Source organism: Eumetopias jubatus, unplaced genomic scaffold (assembly GCF_037043125.1).
Source record: "Eumetopias jubatus isolate StellerSeaLion01/CBP00866 unplaced genomic scaffold, mEumJub1_p1.0 scaffold_9, whole genome shotgun sequence".
Taxonomy (NCBI): Eukaryota; Metazoa; Chordata; class Mammalia; order Carnivora; family Otariidae; genus Eumetopias; species Eumetopias jubatus.
This window is the reverse complement of record NW_028274815.1, coordinates 128,650,428-128,664,683: the sequence shown is the minus strand read 5'-3', so window position 1 is coordinate 128,664,683 and position 14,256 is coordinate 128,650,428. Positions and strand designations below refer to the sequence as shown.

At 43.2% G+C, this 14,256-nt stretch overlaps 1 protein-coding gene across 2 annotated transcripts in view; it reads right to left on the bottom strand.

Moving 5' to 3' along the window:
- Positions 1 to 9,159: 9,159 nt before the first annotated feature.
- The window catches only part of ARFGEF2 (ARF guanine nucleotide exchange factor 2), an 88,540-nt gene continuing 83,443 nt past the window's right edge, over positions 9,160 to 14,256 (bottom strand). For both annotated transcript variants that reach the window (XM_028125213.2, XM_088026789.1), the window contains exons 36-39: positions 12,597 to 12,765; positions 11,644 to 11,782; positions 10,357 to 10,474; positions 9,160 to 9,775 (exon numbers count right to left, since the gene is read on the bottom strand). In XM_028125213.2, coding sequence (XP_027981014.1) covers positions 9,599 to 9,775; positions 10,357 to 10,474; positions 11,644 to 11,782; positions 12,597 to 12,765 — 603 coding nt within the window. In that variant the 3' untranslated portion in view covers positions 9,160 to 9,598. The remainder of the gene's footprint in view (positions 9,776 to 10,356; positions 10,475 to 11,643; positions 11,783 to 12,596; positions 12,766 to 14,256) is intronic.

Sequence of the window (14,256 nt, the reverse complement as noted above, 5' to 3'; positions counted from 1 at the left end):
TCACACCTGATAAATCGACACTTAGGTTTGCCAGATTTATTTTTTTTAAGATTTTATTTATTTATTTGACAGAGGGAGAGAGAGAGAGAGAGAGAGAGATCATGAGCAGGGGGGAGGGGTAGAGGGAGAAGTAGACTCCCTGCACTGAGCAGGGAGCCTGATGTAGGACTTGATTCCAGGACTCTGGGATCATGACTTGAGCCGAAGACAGACACTTAACCAACTGAACCACCCAGGAACCCAGGTTTGCCAGATTTAGCAAGCAAAATACAGGACACCCAGTTCAATGTGAATCTCAGAAAAACAATGCATGACTTTTTATTTTTTTATTTTATTTTTTTTTGGATTTTATTTTTTGACAGAGAGAGAGACAGTGAGGGAGGGAACACAAGCAAGGGGGAGGAGAAACTTCCCGCCGAGCAGGGAGCCCAATGTGGGGCCTGATCCCAGGACCCTGGGATCATGACCTGAGCTGAAGGGAGATGCCTAACAACTGAGCCACCCAGATGCCCCAGTGCATGACTTTTTAATATAAATATTGCATGGGACAGGGCGCCTGGGTGGCTCAGTTCGTTGGGCGACTGCCTTCGGATCAGGTCATGATCCTGGAGTCCCTGGATCGAGTCCCGCATCAGGCTCCCTGCTCAGCAGGGAGTCTGCTTCGCCCTCTGACCCTCCCCCCTCTCATGTGCTCTCTCTCTCTCTCTCTTTCTCATTCTCTCTCTCAAATGAATAAATAAAATCTTTAAAAAAATATTGCATGGGACATACTTCTAAAAGATCATACATTGTTTATCTGAAATTCGCATTGACTCAGATGTCCTGTATTTTATCTGGCAAGCTTAGCCTCAATATGTCATTGTTTTCTTCATAGCATTTATCATTCTTTGCAATTGTCTTTGTTAATTCCTCCCCCCACCATCAGCTTAAGGACTCTATTAGAACAAGGACCTTATTTATCTTATTTACAGCTGTGCCCCCAGCACCGAGCACACAGGACCTGCTCGATAAGTATTTATTGAATAATGAATGAAATTCCCTATATAAATAAAGTCCACTGAGAAAGGTGTAAGTTATTAAGGACACTGGTGGAAAAGATGTATTTTTGCCATTGCAGCAATAGCACGAGTAATCGATCATACTAATCTGCTTTCCTAGATGAAGATTTTCCTCCAATCCCGGTGAGAACAACCCTGATGATTTAACAGTTTTCCATCTCTGAGAGCTAATCATGAAGGAGGCTGACTGGCATCTCGTGTAGGTCTAGCATCTCTCCCAGGTTCTGCAGGAAGCCCCAAAGTGTGCCAAGGTTATCATGTCTGTGGACGCAGCTCTAGTGGTGCCCACTCCCCTCGCCCTTTGCAGCTGAAAGAAGAACCATGCAGGTGAGGGTCACAGAAAGGTCAGTATGGCCTCCTTCTCCAGTCTCCGTGGGTGATACCTGAAGGCTTCCTTGGGAATCTCTACCCACCCCCCCCACACCACCAGCCCATCGAGTCCACACACTCCCGGGTTTGCTACAACTGCTAATGTGCACATGGTGAAAAATTCACATGGAACATGAGAGGATTTGGTCTTTTGCTAATTAGGACATTCACTGTAGGTAACATATTATGTTCTCTATGTCCTATATTTTTAATTGTGCTTTACTAGAAGTTCTCTGAGAGAGGCATGTTGGTCTCCCACCATGATTCTGGCTTTGTCATTGTTAAAAGGGTACTCAGTTGTCTTTTGTTGTATGTTTTGAAGCTATCAGGTAGATTAGGTTCATGCCATTTCTTCCAGATAAAGTCTGTCTACCACCTGACGATGTGAAATACTCCTCTTTCGTCCTTTCAGACCTCTCCTCTTCCAATTCTTTTTGTCCGAATCAATATTGTTAGACCTGCTTTCTTTTGGTTAATAATTTCCTGGCATATCTTTTTAAACCTCCTGCTTTATTGAGATAGAATTGATATATCTTTTACCAGATCTTTACTGTCACTCTACTTTGATCCTGTTGTATCACACTAGTTCAGAGCAGGGGGGCGCCTGGGCGTGTCTGCCTTCAGCTCAGGTCATGATCCCAGGGTCCTGGGATCGAGCCCCGCATCAGGCTCCCTGCTCAGCGGGAAGCCTGCTTCTCCCTCTCCCTCTGCCCCTCCCCATGCTTGTGCTGTGCTGTCAAATAAATAAATACAATCTTAAAAAAAAAAAAAGCATGACTACCCAGGTTAAGACTTTCACGCCATCTCTATGACACCGGGCAAGTTACTTACAATTGAGCTGTCTCATCTCTACAGGAGTGATGGTAATAGTAATTTGCCTCTCAGTGGGCTGGGCAGATGACAGAGCCAGGAAAGATGCGGCCCATGGAAGAGGATCTGAAAAATAGTAACTGTCCAACGATGTTAGCTCTTATCTCCATCTCGAGACCGGGAAGCAATGTATTTTTGACATCGTCCCATTGTCCCCAGTCCTGCATTTTCCTAGGTGGTACTGCTGTAGACCTGGACAGGCCTTTGGACCCTTGCCTTGGCCCCTATGCTTTAGAGGGTGTGGCTCTGGTCCCGTTCCAGCTGCCCACAGGTGAGGGGTCCATGCGCCCAGTGGGTGTGCTCACCCAAAACCCTGATCCCCTCCTTTCAGACCTTGTTCTGGTTTGCATAGGACCCTAGAATTCCTCACCAACAAGCCCCAAGCCCTCTTCCAGGGTCTGTAGAAATCCCTTGGCTGGGTTGCTCCTGAGAGCAGATACACAGCAGCTGTGAGCACCCCTACAGTGGCAGTGTGACTTGGGGACAGATGTGTTTGCAGGGGGTTTGGACAGAGCTGCATATCCACGTACACACATTCAAAGCCTTGTGGTACAAGTTGAGGCTTGGGGTGAGGAGAGAAAGGGAGCAGGACCAGGACTGATTTCTTCCCAGGCTGCTGTGTTCTGGCCTGGAACTCTGAGGAGCCTGAGAATGCAGTCTTTGACTTCCAGATATTGCAAAGGTTTTATTTGTCAAGGAAGGAGGATGTAATGTGTTTTCAAACACTTACTATTTTGACATATAACTTTTATTTATGTATTAATGATTTATTTTGTGTTTTTTAAGATTTTATTAATCTATTTGAGAGAGAGAGAGAGAGAGCGAGAGCAGGAGCAGGGGGAGGGGCAGAGGGAGAGGGGAAAGCAGACTCCCCGCTGAGAGGGAGCCTGATGCAGGGCTCGATCCCAGGACCCTGAGATCATAACCTGAGCCAAAGGCAGACCGTTAACCGACTGAGCCACGCAGGTGCCCATATTTATTTATTTTAGAGAGACAGAGAGAGAGCACAAAAGGGAGGGGTAAAGGGAGAGGGAGAGAGAATCCCAAGCAGACTCTATGGCTGAGTGTGGAGCCCAATGTGGGGTTTGATCTCATGACCCCGAAATCACAACCTGAGCCGAAATCAAGAGTCGGACACTTGGGTCACCTGGGTAGCTCAGTCGGTGGAGCATGCGACTTGATCTTGGGGTCATAGGTTGGAGCCCCGTGTTGGGTGTAGAGATTATTAAAGTGAATAAATAAATAAATAAATAAATAAATAAATAAATAAATAAATACACTTAAAAAAATGGAGGTCTAATGCTATCTATTTCATACAGTTGCTGTGAAGTTTAAAGGATTTCCTGTATGCAAAGTAAGGTGTCTGCGGTGTGGTAAACTATCAGTAAATGTTAGTTCTTAAAAAAGTGACATTAATAGACCTGCTTATTGCTGATGCCCAAAAAGGGGCAGAAAGTTAGCACAAATCCTTCTGTACAAAGGGTTCTTCATTCCAGCTTCTGTGATCTGTCCACTGTCCTCTCCTATAGAATGGTGTTTGGTTTTTGCTTGCTTCTCATAAACCCATAGCACTCTGGACAAAAAAATCAATATGCCATTATTTAAGCTCAAATTCACTTAAGCTAAGAAGTTTACCAGAACACATGGTGCTTCTTGAACATAAATCAAGATACATTCTTTAAGCAAATCTAAATTAGGTCAGTGAAGAAGAAGCTATAGAAGCTTTATGCAAAGATGGGGAGTCTCTGGGAAAGATGAAAACTGACTTATATAAAAATTATCTGCAAAGGCTCAAGCTTGGTTGGCTTGTGTCTGGAAACAGACATGTTTAAAAATTAGTCATTTCTGCCAGAATCCTTGGGGAGTCCTCATCCCTTCTTTTGCTGCGGGTATGTCGTTGCATTTATTAAGCTGGCCACTCCTAAGATGTGACACAAATGACTAACTCAAGGACAGTTTAGCAGGTTTCTTGAACTGGACCACAGGCATGTTACACAGCTTTGCAAAAATTCCAGGGAACTACTCTGGTCCTTTGAAAAAGAAAATGTACTTTTGCCTAAAATGTGTTCCAGTCTGTGGGCAGGGAGGGTACAGATGCAGCATCATGATGAAATTACCTTGCAAAATGCTTAATAGCACTTTAAATAACATGAAGTTGGTCCTTCCTCGACCTCAGCATGCCCTCCTTTCTAAAATGGGTAAGCAGAGGGCGCCTGGGTGGCTCAGTTGGTTGGGCGACTGCCTTCGGCTCAGGTCATGATCCTGGAGTCCCGGGATCAAGTCCCACATCGGGCTCCCTGCTCGGCTGGGAGTCTGCTTCTCCCTCTGACCCTCTTCCCTCTCGTGCTTTCTGTCTCTCATTCTCTCTCAAATAAATAAATAAAATCTTAAAAAAAAAATAAAATGGGTAAGCAGAAGTGACTTTTTTTTTTTTTTTTAAACAGGAAGGCCAAAGAAAGCTGACAGTATCTGCCACAGACTCTTGGGTCCTACAACACCACACTAAAGAAGCCTTGTTAGACTCAGAGTCAATTTAGTTCAGGGTTTTTCAACCTCAGCACCAATTAGACCTTGAGGCTGGGTAACTCTGGTAGGGGCTGTTTAGCAGCATCCTACCCACCCCCCTCCTGCCATGACAACCCAAAATGTCTCCAGACATTGCCAAGTGTCCCAAGTGCCCCCTGGGGACAGGACGGGGGGGCGGGGGGAAACTCCTGGTTGGTAGCAGGTTGAAAAACACTGCTCTAGATAAAACCCAGGCACTCCTTTTGTTCTTCACTGGAAGCACTTGATATGTGGGACCACAGAGAGTCACCATTTTATTCCAATAAATTAATAAAGATGAAAAAGTATGAGTAAATTTCAGTAGGGGAGTATTTTAAGTACAATGGTGATTTACAATTTTAGGATATTTGGATTCTGAATTCAGAGGCAGTAAAGCCAAGCCACGTCGTCCTAGGTTGGCAGCCTTTGTGACCCTTAGAATTGCCTTTCACTCAGTGTCCAAGTTGGCTACCTGTGAGTCTTCCTTTGCAAACCTGCCCTCAACGCCAGCAAGAGGCGACTGCTGTCTTCTTTTGGGAACTCACCCACTGGTCAAACTAATTAACGAGGTAAAGTGAGTTCAAGAGATAAATAAGAATCTTCTCGTGACTGGATTTTTCCCCCCTTTCATTGGGAGGGAGGCGGAAGAAGGGAACCTTATTTAAATTATTAAAACCCACAATTAATATTCTCCCATTAGAAATATTTTTGTTAAGGGCGCCTGGGTGGCTCAGTCGGTTAAGCGACTGCCTTCAGCTCAGGTCATGATCCTGGAGTCCCGGGATCGAGTCCCGCATCGGGCTCCCTGCTCGGCGGGGAGTCTGCTTCTCCCTCTGACCCTCTTCCCCCTCGTGCTATCTCTCATTCTCTCTCTCTCAAATAAATAAACAAAATCTTTAAAAAAAAAATTTTTTTTTGTTAACTATTGAGGCCAAATTTTACTGCCAATTGAGAACTACAAGCTTGTAGCTTCCATAAGAACAAATGTACCCAAAACTATAGCTTGATATATATACATATACATAATATATATAAATTACCACATTAAAAACAGCTTTACTGGGGCGCCTGGGTGGCTCAGTCGTTAAGCATCTGCCTTTGGCTTGGATCGTGATCCCAGGGTCCTGGGATCGAGCCCCGCATCGGGCTCCCTGCTCCGCGGGGAGCCTGCTTCTCCCTCTCCCACTCCCCCTGCTTGTGTTCCCTCTCTTACTGTGTCTCTCTCTGTCAAATAAATAAATCTTAAAAAAACAAAACAAAACAAACAGCTTTACTTTTTAAAACTTTATTGGTTTACCACCTGATTAAAGCATGGGATTTTAACAGTATTATACATAATATTTTTACATAGAAAACTTTACATAGCATTTCATATTATATAATTCGGCTTATTCTTTCAAAAATGTATACATCCATTGGGCAAGGAATGCTTTTCATTAAATTACCAATATTAAATGCACTTAATCATCGTGTATAGATTAAACAAAGGTAGCTATTAACTTTTAGGCATTTTAAGGAGGTAAAACATACATTGTGCACATAAAGAAATATTTGATGCAAATATGAAGATAAAATTTTTTAAAAATTAGAACACTGAGAAAAACTACACCTTTGATGAGTGTCTTCTTTTGAGAGCAAGGATTTCCAGACAGATTCATTCTTTTAAATATTCAGCTTTGGTTTCTTTGTTTCTCCAACTGCAAAGCTGCTGATAGCAAAACTCCAGGATTTCACATGAGTTCAAGCTATGTCTACTTTAACACAAATGTTAAAACAGAATTCAGAGAATGCAGTAGTAAGGATCTAGCTTCTGTCTCAACCAATATCCATTTGCATCATAACAACAAACATTTGAATAGGACGGTTGTACTTGCCTCTGTCAGCAGGTTCCTTCAGTAACTATAAAGACTACGCAATGGAGGGCTGTAATCGCAAAAGAACAACAAAAAGGTCTCAGGTTTTTTTTTTTTGTTTTTTTTTTTTTGTACAAAAGTCACCTGTCAGAGGAAAATGCTGTGTTTTCCAGATATGATACAATTTCCATAATGTAGTTCTTTGGTTGTACATGAGGAGTAATAGGAAAAAGGTGTATTTGACTCTAAAGATGCATATTAGAAACAAATTTCCCATCCACCATTTGTTGTTAAGATGCCAGAGCTGGTGATTTCCCTCAAGGACAGTGCAGAAAAACAAAATTGCTCAAAGTCGCAGTGTTCTAACAAAAACTTCTCTAGAGACCCAGCACATATATTCAACACTTAAAGCATCCTGACAAAGAAGTAAGGCCTTGGAAATGCTCCATCTTCTCTAACTTTGTTAGTGAATGGCGTCCTGGCCCGGGGCTGCAGTCACACACACTCTTCCCACTAGTTTTTGAGTGGCACAAGCCACGTTTACCATGAGATAGAACAGATTTATTCACAAAGTAGAATTTAGGCTGAATGGCTTATTAGTAGAGGTAAGGAATTCCTCTGTATGTCACGGGCCACCGGCAAGAAAAATTACCCCAAATGGTTTGACATCCTGGTTTTTAAAAGGCCCATGCCGGTACGATTCAAATGCCTCATTCAGAAAATCCAATCTTTTAAAAGACAAAATTAAAAAAAAAAAAAAAAAAACACGCAAAGCTGAATGTTTGGGCACGGAACAAAATGCGCTTACACACTTCCCGCTCTGCAAGAGGTGGCAAGAACGAAAGAGGCAGCAGGAAGACACTGGCGGCGAGGTCACCGTTGAAGAAAACGGCACATGAGAACCTCAGAAGGAAAGGAAAAGTCTCCAGTCGGGGACGTGGTGACACATTCCTGCGCGTGCCATCAGGACAAATGTGGATGGAGAGCACGGACTTGTTGAGGCTGTGGCTGACCACAGTCCTAGGGAAGGAGTCTCGGCTGCAGCATAAAGACGGAATGCATTCCAGGACAAGGTAAGTCAAAGGTGCTGACGTTTTCCATTCACAGTAGAATACTTGCCCGCGGTCCCTTCCTCCTAAATTATATAGCTCCTCTTCTCTAATATGTATGTAACATAAAAACCTAAACCTGCTCTTTTTTTCTTTGGTAGAGAAATTAAAATACTTTGGGGGAAAGAAAAAAAAATAAAGTACTGCTGGCCCAAACCAAACATTCCTCAAAGCTTTTAAAAACAAACAACAAATTTAAGAAATTGGTTTCTTAGGAAACAAAAGCACCAGAAATCCTTCTCTATAAAGAAAAAATATCCGATTTTAGATAGGTTCCCAACTTGCTCACTTCTAAGGCACCAGAGTTGACATCAATACAACCCAATTTCCAGGACTGAAGGGCATAGGCAGAAGTCTGAATGTGTTAATGACTCCATGGAACACTGGTTTTACTGCTGAGTGAGGCTCTCGGGGAGCCCTGAGTGAGGGGGCGGAGGGAAGCGTGTGTTTGTGTTCTCTTTCTCACCGACTCAGAATAAATCAAGCTTCCAAACAGACTGCTTGCAGGCGTCAGGCCCTGTTTGTTGCAATCCTTTACATAAGCTGCTGCATCAAGATTCAGTTCTAATTGCAGTTAAGACTACTGCACCTTTATTAACACAATAAGGGCCCCCAGAATCCAACCCTTCCAAAGAATGCAGCTCTGAGGCTCGAGTTCATGGCAGCACCTGGGCACAGGCCATCTCCCGCCACGGTCACAGTTCAGCTGTGCTGGCCCCACCACAGCACAGGCCGACTCTGGGTCAAGGACTCATGACGTGTGGCTGAGGAGTTTCGCAGTCGGCCCTTCTCCCGCACAGCCGCCATCCCTCTCTGGAGGGCCCTTGAATGGGGACTGTGCAAAGCAGACACACTAAACTCACTATTCTGAGGTAAAAATAAAAGGTTTACTCAGGTATAAATTAACTCTGTTAAATTACTTCATTTTTGTTACTACTTCATATATTAGATTTCAGAGGGTGTGAGATGGACAATGTATTCTGGAAATTTTCATACCCATCCACAAATACTAACTTCCAAGGAAGGCTAACCGTCTTCATTACATTTTTTACTTTTTCCTATAGACTTCCCCCCCAGGTTACTAAAGCAGGGAGAGCCAGGAGGCACTACCTTTTTTAATTTTTTAACCTTGCAAGCTCTTAATTCTAACTTAATTACTAAACTCTGCTTTCAATGAAATCTTCAATAGTAGCTTTTCATAAAGTACTTTAAAAATCACTCAGACGTTAACAAAACAAACAAAAACAACATTTTTTCCCACTTTCTCCAAACTAATCTAACTACAGCTGACTCACAACTGACAAAAACACTCAAAATTCTCCAACACACTCAAACGACAACAAAAAATCCAGCATATTTTAGGCGGCATTTAGCCGTTACAAGAAATTTTATTAACATACTCTCTAATAATCACGAACCTCTACAGCTATGCTCAGTATTTTCAAGGAGAGCAACTTCCTCCGATAGAACGCATACAGCCAATCGTGGGACTCTGCTAGGAAATGGTGTATGTGTGGCGACAGGCTTGACAGTTTAGTCAGGAAGACGGAATGACAGAGATGAAACAGACTCCCCACCTACTGTGTTAACTGGGTATGCAACATTTTAATGAAACAGCACAACGTCTCAGCCAGGGACTGTGGGACATGCGTCGAGACCAGCTTCCTCCAGGCCATTCTGAGCTCCCAGATGCCAACTCCCTGTTTCTATGATCTGACCCTCCACGAGATGTGCCAGGCAGAGGTGGCGTGGTGAACGTTCTGCAGAGCTGCAGCAGGGGCCCACAGGGCCAGGGCTACCACACTGGGGACAGTGTCCCTGGTACCTGTGATGGCTCTTCCGGAATCCATATCTTATAGACAACACCTATCCGCAGGAAGAACTTGCGCAGAACTGCTCGGAGCTCAGGAATCAGGTCAAACTGCATAATTTCACACAAGTAGGGGTAGTACATAGAAGCGTGTGCTTTAAACTTGAGGTGGGAGAGAAGGGGAGAGATCAAATTAGACAGGGAGCTACTTTTTCTGGCACTAGTTTCTCAAAAGAGTTCATCTCACCCTGGAACTTCTTGCAGTATTGGTGCTTTTACTTGCTATTTAAAAAGTTGATGGGAAAAATTTGCAAATTAGAATGTCTTTTAGTTATGTTTAACTCCAAACATAAATTCTTTGGGGACAGCTTTGCTACCAAAGTCAACGTTCATTTTTAGCAAAGCAGATTCCCCCTTCTGAACCAGGGTTTCACTATCTGGACCCTCTCTTCCAACACAGCTGCCCTCAAAACCCCTGCAGCAGTTTAACTACTACGTGCGTGGTTTCAACACCAGGCTTTCTCAACTGGGGTTCTTTGAGAGAGAGAGAGAGGGAGGGAGAGAGCCCTAGTATGCTACGGCATCCTTGTCTGTAATGAATGAACTGTCCTCTAATGAATCTAGAATGGTGCTAGTTAGGTAACCATCCTTGGAAGAAATGAGGAAATCGTTACTTTAAAATCTGAGTAAAAAGGAACCCAAACCTAGGTCCTAGTGGGGACATTAGAGTTTCCTGGTTTTACCTTTTCATCATTTATTTTGAGGGTTTTTGTTAGAAGTAACAACAGAAGACTTGTCCAGGCCTCCCGATGGCTCTCAGAATTCACTGTGATGAAATAGGCAAGGGCCTCACTGCACACGCTAGATGAATCAAGAGAGGGGGAGACACGTCAAACACATTAACCTCTCACATTCTACTGCAGTGGAGAACTCTTTGTTCTTGCAAACAAGTACATAAGTACTATGCCATCTGAAGCAAATCACTAAGCCTCAGTTTCCTCGCCTGTAAAACAGGGATAAATAAACTGTACCAAACCCAGGGGGTTGCTGTTAAGTTTAAATGAAACCAGCGTGTTGAATGTTTGCTTAGCCCAGGGCCTGCTCACAGCTTTGGGCCCAGTCAGCGTTTGCACACAATGAACACAGAGCCGATCATCCAGAGTTGACTACACACTGCCTTTCTCTCTCTTCTCCTGTCACATATGATTGCTACTTTTTCTTCTTTTAAAGTAATCTCTACCCTCAACGTGGGGCTGAAACTCAGGGACTGAAACTCACGACCCTGAGACGGAGAGCTGCATCCTCCACCAACTGAGCCACCCAGGTGCCCCTGAAGACATTTTAAGTAGATTCCATACCAGTGGGATTGATGTGTCAAAAGAGAGAAACTGACCATTTTAAGGCTCCTGATTTTAATGCCACCTGCTTTCCGGAAAAATCCCCTCCCTGTACATTCCTACTAGCAGTGCAGGAGAGTGCATGTCTTATCACATGACTGTCAGCACTGCATGTTAATGGTTTTAAGTCTTGAAAGAGTGAAAAGAGCTTTGGCCTAGCATCTTGCTCACAGGGAGCTGGGTGGCGAGGATCACTTTTCTGTCTGAGGCTCTCTCCGCGCCATCCCACTGTCTCCCCACTGCTGCATTTCTACATAGTCCAAGTCAGGACACCCTGGTAATCCACGATTCCGATACATTCCTCTTGGGAAGGAGAGAGGGTTGGAGGTTAGAGCCGACATCACCCTAAAGGGACTTCACTCCAAGCCTGCTGATTCTGAGCTCTCAGCACTTTTTACTGTCCGTGTTTCTGTGGCTTAAGAAACTTCTGAAAGAAATGAGGTCCTGCCCTATTCAGGGCATTAAGAAAAGTGAAATACAAGTGTCAACAAATAGAAGAAGCAAAAAGGAAAGCAGCTTGTGAGGGTGTCAGCACATAGGTATTTTTCTCTTAGTCTTTTCAATTCAGAGTATTACTGTGATGCATTTTGTGTTTTATGGATAAGACATTTAATCAGAAACCAATCTTCTTACGTTAAAAGTCGCTGCTGTATTTCCTCCCAGGAATCTCTGCGGTTCTCGTCGACATACATCCGAAACAGGATCCTCAAACAACAGGCCAGGCTGCTGGTTTCTTGTTTTAGAAGATTAGGTTTAGATTTGCCCTTAAAACCTAGAGATTAGACAGTCATGTAAACAATGCACACTTGTAGGATAATGCTAAGAAATCATGCAGGAACCTAATCTAGTTACTTTAGGGAACACTAAAAGAAATATTTCACATCCTTTTTTTTTTTTTTTAAGATTTTATTTTTTTTAAAGATTTTATTTTATTATTTATTTGAGAGAGAGAGAATGAGAGATAGAGAGCACGAGAGGGAAGAGGGTCAGAGGGAGAAGCAGACTCCCCGCAGAGCAGGGAGCCTGATGTGGGACTCGATCCCGGGACTCCAGGATCATGACCTGAGCTGAAGGCAGTTGCTTAACCAACTGAGCCACCCAGGCGCCCTAAGATTTTATTTATTTATTTGACAGAGAGAGACACAGCGTGAGAGGGAACACAAGCAGGGGGAGTGGGAGAGGGAGAAGCAGGCTTCCCGCTGAGCAGGGAGCCCGATGCGGGGCTTGGTCCCAGGACGCTGGGATCATGACCTGAGCCGAAGGCAGATGCTTAACAACTGAGCCACCCAGGCGCCCCAACTACACAATTGTAACGTAATAGAAAATGTTTTGGTTTGCTAGATCAGTTCAGGTCTCTATCAATTCATTTTTCCATCAAATACTTCCTGAAAATCTCCCATGTGCCAGGCAGTATTCCTGGTACTGGGATGGAATGTATCTAGCACGTCCTTCTTTTCCCCTCAAGCATGAAAATATCTGGCGAGTTATTCCAGCTAAGTGTAAAATATCGGGAGTTTCCCAAAGGCTTTAATATTTTAGGATGGTGACCAGTGTGGCTACCTGTCCTAGCTGCTGCGTAGCCTTACCTGCTCTCCACAGGACAGTCCGTTGCTCGTAATTGGAGTTGAAGGCCTTTGAGAATGAGTGGGACTCCTGCAAGCAGTCCAGCAGCTTGAAGAGGTGCTGGGAAGACATGCACTTGTACATGCCCTGATCCTCCGTCTCTATGTGGATATCTGCATCCAGCGTGTCTTGCTAGAGAGGGGAGGGAGGGAGAGCTATGTGAGGATGGGCTGGTTCTGGACATCGAGGCAGTCCTCACTTGCCAGAAGTCATCCTCTGTCTGAGAATCACACACTTCATTCCTCACCACTCTGAACATTTCTCCGTTAGACTCTGCTCACCGGCCAGGGGAAGAATTATGCCCAGCTCCTGCCTGACATCAGGCTTTGTGGGCCCATTTTTCTGTTTTGTCAGTACCGCCTTCATTGCATGAACATGAGCATGTGCTTCTCCAGTTATTTCACTACAGGACTGCATTGTCCTTTCTTTATATTTTATAACAAAATTAGAAAACGAGAAAGTCAAATTGTACTGTATGTGATAGAAGGTGTGAGTCTCACAACATACTATGAAAGAAACTGCCAAGCGAAGCCTGAGTGGCATCTTTAGCTTTATCAGATGGTGATTAATGAACATAGTAAGCTCAACAACTGTGTTTTCAAATGTGAAGGGAAAAAAATATAAAAATAGGTATAAAATCCTAGAAATTTTTATTGAACATGTTGCCTAAAATGGAAGACATACTTAGGGATTTTATATTTGTTGAGCCTTCTAGGAATGGAACTATCCTTCTTATAAACCAGAAATCACACAAAAAAGGAGAGTTTGCAATATTCCCCAAGTTGATCTATAGATCCAGTGCAATCCTTATCAAAATCCCGGATTACTACTTTGCAGAAATTGACAAGTTGGTCCTAAAATTCATATGGAAACAAAAGTGACACAAAATAGTCAAGACAATGTTGATAAAAGAAGCACAAAGTTAGAAGATTCATACTTCCAATTTCATTCAAGACACTGTGGTACTGGCATAAAGATGGACATACAGGTCAGTGGAACAGAACTGAGAGCCCAGAAATAAATCCTTATATTTAGGGTCAAGTAATTTCCAACATGGGTGCCAGAACAATTCACTGGGGAAAAAACAGTCTCTACAATAAATGATGCTGGGACAACTGGATATCCACGGGCAAAACAATAAAGGTAAACGAACTAAGGAAAGCGAACACAAAATGAACTAAAAAATGGATCAAAAGACCTACACGTAAAAGCTAAAATTATAAAACTCCTAAAAATAGTAACTCGGACTTCATTAAAACTAAAAGCTTTTGTGCTTCACAGGCCACCATCAAGAAACTGGAAAGACAATGCACAGAATAGGAGAAAATAGTTGTAAATCATGCATCTGATAAGGAACTAGTATCCAGAATATATAAAAACTCTTATGATTCAATGTTAGAAAGTTAAAATATCCAATTTAAAAATGAGCAAGGATTTGAATAGACATCTCTCCAAAATACACAAATGGCCAATAAATACAGAAGATGCTCAACGTCACTAGTCACTAGGGAAACAGAAACCAACACCACAGTGAGATACCACTTCTCACCCACTGGCATGACTGTGCTAATTAAAAAAAGAAAAAGAAAAAAAGACAATAACAACCATTGATGAGGATGTGGA